At 41.2% G+C, this 10,659-nt stretch overlaps 1 protein-coding gene across 1 annotated transcript; it reads right to left on the bottom strand.

Annotated features, from left to right (window-relative positions):
* Positions 1-877: 877 nt before the first annotated feature.
* syt4 (synaptotagmin IV) lies at positions 878-10,399 on the bottom strand. The gene is made up of 5 exons (XM_061912508.1): positions 10,191-10,399; positions 4,408-4,991; positions 4,015-4,338; positions 2,177-2,297; positions 878-1,837 (listed from the first exon to the last, which is right to left on the bottom strand). The coding sequence occupies exons 1-5, from the start codon at positions 10,225-10,227 to the stop codon at positions 1,518-1,520; spliced, it is 1,386 nt and encodes a 461-aa protein (XP_061768492.1). The 5' UTR covers positions 10,228-10,399; the 3' UTR covers positions 878-1,517.
* Positions 10,400-10,659: the final 260 nt, after the last annotated feature.

The raw sequence follows: 10,659 nt of genomic DNA on the forward strand, positions 1-10,659 counted from the left end.
TGCAAAGGAGAGGATTTTTTTTCACATGGACATTACAAATGCGAGAACAAGAAGACTGGGAAAATAGGGAAGTTTCCCCGGGGAACACAGAAGGGTTGAGAGTTATGCGCCATAGACCAATAAAAACAAACCACTATCGCTCATTTTCAAAGATATGTAACAAATGTACAAAAATCTTCTAATGTCTGCAAACACACGCTCATTTCTTCAGCTTCCAGGAGCTTCCAACCTCTTTTACTGGCTATCATTAAGCAGTGCCAGACTCATTCCCAAGCCGATAATCCATTTCTTCCTGCACTCACACAGCTGACATATAAGTTTCCATTAAATCCAGTTAATTAGTGCATTGTGGGCCTGTGCCACAGCGCCTGGATGGATGGCGGACGCCGCTGTGAAAATTGAGGGTCAGGGGCGCCTGTGCAATGTGAGTGTGGGGATGCTTTAAATTGTCTGCCACTTCCATGATGACTCATCCCCTCCGTAGGTCTGGAGGACTTTTTGCAGACAAACAAGTTCAACGCTTTGCCGTTGGAGCGCACAGACAAACTGAATACGGCTCGAAACGTATTAAAGTCCCTTTAATGGCAATGCATGAAGAACTGCTGCTGTGCAATGTTTGTCAATTACAGTCAAAGTCAACGCACTGGAAACACGGAGTCAACATTGAATTCAGTGATGGTGACTTCATCCATCATCTCCGCAGACAGCATGTGATGATGTCATCCCCGCAGGGTTCTTTTATTTATTATTCATGTTGTGTTGGTCTGCCTTCACTGGTTATCTTGTGGAAACCAAGAATGTTCTCATTTCAAGACCAACAGGGAGAACATTATTTGGAATATAAATGGCGCTTTTTAGAGAAATAAAGACAAACAGGTTCTCTTCTCTTGCAGTATTTAATTTGCGGGTACTTACACGACCATTTCGGCTGTCTTTGTGCTCACAGTAGAGGGACACAACACAGAGTAAACATTGTACACATACACACGCACGCACACACGCAATCCTTTGCACGTTCTCTAAACAAAAAATGCATGGTCTGCTGCAATCCTCGCTCAAATTTAGGTTCACGTCTTAACTCTATATGAATACCAAATATACTTACAAAACACGTTCAACAAGTCCACCCAGAAGAGTAGAAAATAATAAATCAATCAAATCTACATATTTTTCCGGTCTTGTCAAATAAATGCAAATAATGCACATTTTCTTAACGGCTTTCGATTTAAGAGGAAGAAAGAGAAGCACACGGTTACCATGACGACCTGCCAGGTGAGTGATAACCAGCTGATGTTGGCGACAGTCTTTGGGCTCCTATGGCTATGATGGACACACCTCCACCCTTTACACCTATAACTTCAAAGATGAGTGATTTATTGATTGATTGACTGATGACATCATTTCAGTCTCCTCCCCCAGCCTTTACGTCCAATGTGTACAGGCTAAGCAGGACGCTAAATCCCGCCCACCTTCATTCGGTTGCACTATTGGTTGTGCCAGATGGAACATCTGGCATGTTAATCCTCCGACATGGCGTGCCACTTGGCGATCTGGCGGCGTGGGTGCTCGCAGATCTCCCGCCAGTGCTCGCCAGCAGTACCTGCTGCTGACGTACCCATCGCCAGGCGCCCGAGGACCGGCTTCAGGCGGCGGGATTTGCCCTCATCAGAGTCCATCAGCAGCAGCTCCACGCTGGTGTCTCTCAACCCCTCATCGGAGGGCAACTCAAAGGTGAAGGGCTCGTTGAAGACGGGGTTGGGGGCGTACTTCTTCACGTGGGTCTTCTTTTTACACACCCGTTTCTTTCCGTGGTAAAGGTTGACTTTTACGTACGGATCTATGACGGAAGGAGCAGGACAAGAAGGACGTCAGGGAATCAATAAAATGGTGTTTGTCCTGCAGCGCTTGCAGACTTAAGCGATTCTTAAAGAGGATCAATACAGCGATCAATAGGACACACATGGATGTTCCTAATGATCTGTGTGTGTGTGTCTGTGTGTGTGTGTGTGCATATGTGTGCGTGTGTGTGTCACGTGAGTGCTCTCGACCTCAACCCGATTTGATTACAGCACTGCACTGCTGGTGTTACTACGGCAACCCAGCATCCCCCGTTCTACACCAATGAACCCCAGTTGGATCTTTTTCATTCAAGGCTACAAAGTCACAGCGAACGCACCTGTGGGTCCGTTGTTGTCAGTCTTGGGCAGGTGACGGGCCTTGAGGACGACCACAGTCAGAGTGTTGGTGGTGGACTGGTAGCACAAGGAGAGGAGCAGTTCGCCTCGGCCAGAGGACGTCTGTGTGGACAACAAGATAAGACTCACAGCAGAGTTTCTCAAACTGTGGCTCCAGCTAGTGGTACCCCAATGAATCACTTAATTAAATATTCAAGCACAGTGTTACTGTTCAAACTGTGTGTAATACTGTATTTTTCGGACTATAAGTCGCAGGTTTTTTCATAGTTTGGCCGGGGGTGCGACTTATAATCAGGAGCAACTTATGTGTGAAATTATTAAACACATTACCATAAAATATCAAATAATATTATATAGCTCATTCACGTAAGAGACTATAGATTTCATCGGATTTAGCAATTAGGAGTGACAGATTGTTTGGTAAATGTATAGCATGTTCTATATGTTATAGTTATTTGAATGACTCTTACCATAATATGTTACGTTAACATACCAGGCATCTTCTCAGTTGGTTATTTATGCGTCATATAACGTAAACCTATTCAACCTGTTGTTCACTATTCTTTATTTCTTTTAAATTGCCTTTCAAATGTCTATTCTTGGTGTTGGGTTTTATCAAATAAATTTCCCCAAAAGTGCGACTTACACTGCAGTGCGACTTATACATGTTTTTTTCCTTCTTTGTTATGCATTTTCGGCAGTTGCGACTTATATTCCGGAGCGACTTATACTCCGAAAAATACGGTAAACACCACTGCCTTGTTTGTAGTGAATATTTAGGCCTACTACACCACTGTATTCTAATGTTAGTCATGTTGGTGGTACTTGGAGAGCCAAGTGTTTTCTGAGGTGGTACTTGGTGACATTTTTTTTGCCAACCACTGACTTAGAAGCACAGAGCTATTCCACCAGACACATTTCGAAGTTCTCCCTGAAGCCTTGGATCATATCAGAAGCTTTAAACATAATACAGCTCATATTCCCTTCTGACACTGCTTGTACTCTCTAATTACAAATATTCCTTATAGCACGGCACGTTTAGGAGCTAAACAGAATCTATGGGCAGTTTGTGGTTCGATAAACATCATACTGGAACTAAACCGTACCGACCAGCCGACCACTGATCAACGGAGGTATCACTCTGTCAATTCAATACACCCTTGGGATTATAATATGTAGTCTCCTATTCCCTTGCACTCTGGAAGTGCACTTTAGTGGAGTGTTTCCAATGCACAAGGTACATATTTCACAGCACACCACCGAACAAAAGTGCTTTAGAAAGTATACGCCCTGGTTAGTTATGCACTTTCTAATGGAAGAGCATGTCATCATTGTTCTGCCTATCACATCGTTAGAATAAATAGATTAACAAAGGTACATTTTCTGGTCATTTTGCTGGAATAGGATAATTTCCACACAAACATGCCACAGCAGGATAGTTGAGAATCATGGCTTTGATAATGTATTGAAAAGAGCTGATGGCTGTGCTATATTATCATAATGCAGTAGGGGTCAGTTTGAGACATTTTGTGCATCAAATATGCTAAAACCAATCCAATGTAGGTCTGACAAAACATCCACATCTTAGTCTTGTGACTAAGCAAATACAGTAGTGTGTTAGTAAATGATCTAATAATATATACTGTGTAAATAATGATTTCCTTTTTTCTTTACTATATTCTGAGAGATAACAAAAATACAAGTTGCGGTCTGAAAAATGGTCCTAAGGCCTCACTTTGGACACCCCTGTATGGTCCCAAAGTATGCCCCCTCGTGGATGGGAGTAGAATGACAGAGAAATACTTGCCCTGGTGCTCACCTTGATATTTCTCTTGATGATTTCCCGGCTCATCAGCACGCGGCCCTCAGACAGGTCGATTCCTGATAGTGGCACCAGCGTCTCGCCGATGACTTCGTCCCGGGAAAATCTGTCAAAGCTCAGCACCATGAATTGGAGGGCCAGTTCCGACACCCTGGCCAGCGGGATCCCGTAGAAGCTGAATGTCTCATCAAACATTGGGTCCAGCGTTTTCCTCAGGACTCTGGTCTTCACCCGGTGCTTCTTCTCCGGCAGCAGCGTCAGCTTGATGTAAGGGTCAGAGGTCAGCGACTGCTCATCAGTCGGACTCAGGCCATGGGCTTCCTGGATTGAAAATCAATCAGTCAGGCAATTTATTTTGTACAAAAAGTAGGAGAATGGACTTGAAGATACCTTAATATGGACAATGAAGGCCTTCTTCTCTGGTTGGTACTCCAAGGCAAAGTGGAGAGTCCCAAGTCTTCCCTCCCGGTCCTCCACCTGGGACTTGTCCACAGACGGAGTAGGTGCCTGGCTGGTGAGGGTGCTGGACGGCGAAAGGGGGTCCCGGCGGTCAGTCACACCAGGCTGAGTGAAACCGGTGTGTGGTGAGGGCAGCTCCAGGTCAGGGGAGCTGCGCACCTTGTGGTGGTGGAAGGGTTTGGTGGTGAAGTTGCCGTTTAGGTCTCGTTTCTCCAGGTCCAGATGGAGGTCCGCCCTGGACCCGTCTGGGCTCAGCTTGGGGCTTGGCGGCAGGTTTCCATTCACGTCCGTTTTGCTAGCTTCTTTGGCCAGCGCGGCGGCAGATGCAGCAAACTTTTTCTTGCTGCTGAGGCTCTCGGGGTAGATGTCCACCCCTTTGAGCATGTGCACAAACTTGTACGGGGGTGTCTTTTGGCTTTTGGTGTTTTTGCGCTGGCAGCAGATCCATGCAAAGGCCGAAGCGGTGAAGACAAGTCCGAAGACGCTCACCACTGCAACACCTGCTGGGACCGTGACTGTAGAACAGCACAGAAGGGGTAATAATTGCAATGAACAATGGAGCCCCACACAAAATACATAAAACCATTCCATACAATGCAGTAAAAGTAACAGTTAAAGGATAACAAAGTAAAACATATACAATACAAAATCAAATCCAAGTGAATTGGAATGTGGGACTGATTTGACTGTCCAGCAGCAATTATTTAAGGCTAAGTAAGGTGGCTGGTCATGTATTTCAGTAGTTTCACAGGACACTGTGAAACCTTTACCTGTCCAAAGGTGGGTTTTGGTTTAAGTTTATTTTGAACATGCATACAGGTTCAATATGATACATCGCATAATTACAGTTTTGCATTACAACATGTCCATTTTCCATTTAATAGCAATTACTAACCCACTTATTCACTTCCTGTTCTCAAATAGTACACAATTTAAATCCATACATAATAGATAGCAACCTTCTCAATAAATAGTTAAGCTGTAATTCACATAATAAAATAAACAAGATTAGCTGATTGTTTAAGAAAGTTTAAAATGTTTGGCAGTATTCTTGTTCTTTGTGCTATGTAAACATTTGCTTGGATCATATTCGTAAGTTAGTTTGATTTATTTGCTTAATCCATTACATAATTTAATTCCACATAGTGACATACTTAAGGTATTAAGTGTTTTACGTGCAAGCAAATGTTTTAAGTTACATTTTTCTCTAAGGTTATATTTCTCTTTTTTTTTGTTCTGAAGAATTTTTGCACATTTTTGGGTACAAGGTTATACTTTGCTTTGTGTATCATTTCCGCTTTTTGCAAATTCACCAAGTCATTGAATTTGAATTATTTTGAATCAAATAAATAGTGTTTAAAGTTTCTCGAGAGCAAATGTAATGTATTATTCTAACCGACCTCTAGAATAATACAATAAAAACTATTAGAGAATAAAGTGTACTTTGTAGTTATTTTCATATACTGTATCTCTACATTCAAATATACTAACACTAGCGAGTTGTAGAGAATATGGAGTATTTTTTTTCCAGGACTAATTTTGCTTTTTTCATTATTGACGTATTTATTGTCGAATTGGGATTTCTGTCTATGGTGCCATTCAAGTCCTGTGTGTTAGAGGTACAGGGATTTATACAAATATCAATATTATCAATAATAGAGTAGCGTCGTGTCGAATCAAGACAAGCATGAAGAGAACAATATTTTCAGTTTCCATGTGTGTTTAATTTTCATAAATATACATTTTTTTGTTGCGTTGTTAAAAAATGTTTTAAAAAATTGTTGCGTTGTTCAACTATATATGTATGATTCTAACATTTTCATTAGTGCTGTCAAAAGATAATTTTTCATCAGATTGAGCACACTCTTGAATATTGAATAGTCTACATTTTCAACAGGTATTTACTCCCTCGCATATTTCAAAGCAACTTTATAAAAAAGAACATAATATTTGGACACAAATGCAGTTTTAGTGTCAAAATGTCAAATGGAAAATGTTTTAAATGCTCTACTTGAATGCAGGTCATTTATTTGCTCAAACCCTTCTGCAGTTGTATCTAAAGTCCAGTCAGGGTGCATTTTTACATATAATTTGCCAGCGAGAACACCGGTCAAAGTCTCAAACTGATGTATACATTGTATGTATAACTGACCGTGTAACAACCGGCGCCACCTTTCAGGCAAGCATCCATGTTTAAAGTAAAGGAGCATGGACGGTCAAAATATATTGCGTGATTAATCTGCATATACACCATGATTAATGAAATAATTTGTTTGTGATTAATACATGTGTTAATTCTATTTTTGACAGCTAATATTCATAAGTTAGACTCTTTACAAAAAAGGAGGGTTTTATGCGCAGAAATCCAAATAATTTGATTGAGAGCCAATATAATTTTACAATTGTATCTAATTAAAGGGAATGAAGTAGATCACTGTTATTGGCTTGCCGAAAAAATATTTGTAAGTTTTAATCAAAAAGCTGTAAATTAGTGGGGAAGCGAATGCTAAATTGCAAATAACAAATTATTCTGTTGATATTATTATATTTTGTCTGCGATGAGGTGGGGGCAGCTAGGATAGGTTGCATCCACCCCCGTGACCCGAGAGCGACAGCGGTAGAAAATGGATGGATGGTTCTTATATTTTGTTATATTGTTGTGGTTAGGGGAGGGCAGGTGAGGCAGAGCTTCACTTATGATGACAAAACAATAATGATAACATTAACTAAATATTAAAGAAATAATTGTTAAAAATGTTTTTTCCGTTTGTTTTCAACCATTTTATTAACATTTTCTCAAATAAAAATCTTAAAATTTGCTAAATTCTTGATCAAATACAAAGCGGGAACCTAAAAAATGAGGGTACTGTGAGTCTCTTCTTAGCTTGGTGTGTAACACTGTTGGTGCACTTTGCTCAGCCCTGTGGGCACTTGCCTCAATACAGGGTATGGAAGCCTTTGAGGAGGCTGTTGCGAGTCTTTCCTCTCAGTTTAAGTGCACAAGTTAGTGTTTTTCCTGAGTGTGCCAAGAACATGCCTTCGTTTCTGTCAGTATGTTGCCAACGTCATGTTATTACTGTAAAAGTGGCATCATTATTCTTGCTTAATGGAGAATAAAATACAAACACAGGATATAGAGAGGGGTGTCGCTTCTCTTCCCCACCAAGAAGTAGTGTGGGTGTACGATAGTTAACAGGTGCTAGTGTCTGCCATCTGTCAATAACAAAGCACAGTTAACAAAACCTGCTCAGTGGCCTTGTGGTTAGAGTGTCCACCCTGAGATCGGTAGGTCGTCAATTCAAACCACGGCCGAGTCATACCAAAAACTATAAAAATGGGACACATTGCCTCCCTGTTTGGCACTCAGCATCAAGAGTTGGAATTGGGGGTTATTTCACCAAAGTGATTCCCGGCGCGGGCACTGCTGCTGCTCACTTCTCCCCTCACCTCCCAGGGGGTGGAGCCAGGGGATGGGCCAAATGCAGAGGTTAATTTCACCACACCTAGTGTGTATGTGACTATCAGTGGTACTTTAACTCTAACTACGGTGGGTGGGATCTTAGTGCGAAACAACATTACAAAGCAGCTATAACTGAAAGAAATTAATGAGGAATTTGACAATGTAACAGCTGCTTCCTGGAAAACATAGGCGCATGGGATTCTTATACAAATAAAAAGTATGGTTTTCAATTTCATAAACAAAATTAGATGCGATGGGAAAGTATTTAGAAAACATTTTCACTGTAAGTGAAGTATTTGCTTTTTCTTGATATCCCCATAATGAGCAGTTTTTGTTAACATTGATTAGTGCAGAAAAAGTTAAACATTTGAAAAAGGTATGAAGCTGTCACACTGTATTGTTGCATTCAATATGTTAACCGTCAAGACTGGGACTTGGGCTTGGATTGTTTCCCCGAGGTAAAGGAAAGTTGGCACGGGCAAGACGTGAATGTGAGTACATGATTTATTTTTACTAACAAACTACAAAAAGACAAACAAAAGGCGCTCACAATGGAGGTACTAAACATGGCTATGGAAACAAACACTTGCAATATGGCATAACCTACGGACATAAACTAAAACTTGCACAATGGCAGAACTATGAACAACTAAAACAAAAACACTTACTGCGATGAGAAAGGGTATGAGAAAAAGCAGCATGGATATCATGGGTGCAGGAGGTGATGTTGCCAGGATGAACAACAGAAACAGACAGGCTTAAATAATACTGTGGTAATTAGTGAAACAGGTGTGAGATATGAGGACAGGGGCGTGACATGAGGACAAGGTGAAAACTAATGAGTTGTCATGGTAACAAAACAAACCAGGAAGTGCAAAAACCGAAACTGAGTGTCCAAAAAACAAAACATAATCAAACAGACATGACATTAACATTGTGATAGAAATACTGGTTTCTTTGTTGCTTTTCTAAAATCATTCAATTCTCTTGAAAAATGTCAGTATTTTTAATACTCCCCCTGTGTTCTTCCCCAACTGCGTGCAACATCATTGTGCGGTCTTGTGCAGGATTAAATCCAACAAGACACTCCTAAGGAGGTTCAGTAATTCAAAAGAAAAATGCCATGACAGGACCTAATGTCTATGTTCTGCTGGATCTACTCTCTATTTTATTCTGCGCTTTTTTTTGTTGTTGTTTTTTGTTTTTGTTGCAGCTGTTACATTGGATTTGTTATATATTTTATATGTTATATACAAATATAATATAATGATATATCAGTATGTATTATATACTTTGAATATTACATACAGTATATGTTATATTTTATCTTGCTACTATGGTAAATTTGTAGTCTACTTAATACCTGCATTATCCCTTCCATCCTTACCCATTCCATACTTTGTAAACTGAGTTACTGTGTGCAAAAATGTCTCTTGTAAATCAATAAAGTTTGTCGAAGTCTAAGTGTGTTTTGGGACTTTTTACCCCATAGCAAAAGAGCAAACGGTATGTTATGAAACACCCAACAGGGGATTGATGCTGTTTTTAGTATTGATGCTGTGCCACTCAGGGCACTATTTGGATGTTTAACATCATTATTCTGATCAGATACACTTTCATTTTTGTCCACGGTACTTCGCTCGGATTATCCACCGGGGACCAGAATGCTGTAGCTTTTGTGTCCAAGTGTGACTCAACAGTTTAACGCCTTGCAGGCCTGACGGCTCCATTGCAATGAGGGCTATAAAGTATGTGTGCAGGTCTTTTTTCCTGCTTTTCTTCAGCCAAAAAGAGCCAAACTAGGAGAGAAAGAAACAGCGCTCTTTTTGAAAATATGTGTAATGTAAACGTAACATTTATTTAATGGACAACAGGTATTAATGAGCGTTGATCAGCTGCCCCGCCCTAGTGTGTGTAGCTTAGTTGTTACTGCGGACAACAACATCAACTCACTAATATGGCATCTATGACATGACAAGCAGGCATCTACAGAAGACTACTTGGATATTTTGTGGGTGACAACAGGCAGTGTGAGGGCTAGGATAAGAAAACTCACAAGCAGATACCAAAAATAAAGCCAGCGAAATACAGCAATAAAGATGTTCTTGCCAATAGTACAATAGGCTTTATGAAAAACACAAAACATAACAAGGGAGCTTGACTCAAACACAGCAGCCATTTTGAAGTACAAAGAAAATCTGCTACATGAGATGAATTCATGATAACTCTGGGCAGCAAAAGATTCCAGACTCACCGGGCTGGGCTCCGTCCTCCAGCATCGTTGGAGCCATGGATGCTGTCTGATGTTCTAATGGCTCCGAAGTTACAGACGTTGGATTCCACTAATGATGAGGAAGAAGAGGATGGATGCTGGAAGCTGGAAGTACCCGAGGATGGAGAAGGTTGTTTGGTCTCTCTCCACTACTGCTTTGCCTCTGTGTGAGTGCGTGTTTTTGCACAGAGGTGGCGACACCCACACCCCACCCTCCCTCATCCTCACCCACACCCCACCCTCTCTCATCCTCACCCACACGCTCACCCCTCCCTCCCTAATGTGCTGAGCTCATCGGTGTGCTGACGCAGTCGTGACGTAAGGGCTGCCAGGCATCAATCTGCAGATGGTCCAATGCAGTTTCGGAAGGAGCATGCATCTGATTAAAAACTGTGTTGGGACGCTCAGTAACCATGGCCATATCTGATTTGGTTTAAAGAGCATACTTGAA

This window comes from Nerophis ophidion, linkage group LG10 (assembly GCF_033978795.1).
Source record: "Nerophis ophidion isolate RoL-2023_Sa linkage group LG10, RoL_Noph_v1.0, whole genome shotgun sequence".
Taxonomy (NCBI): Eukaryota; Metazoa; Chordata; class Actinopteri; order Syngnathiformes; family Syngnathidae; genus Nerophis; species Nerophis ophidion.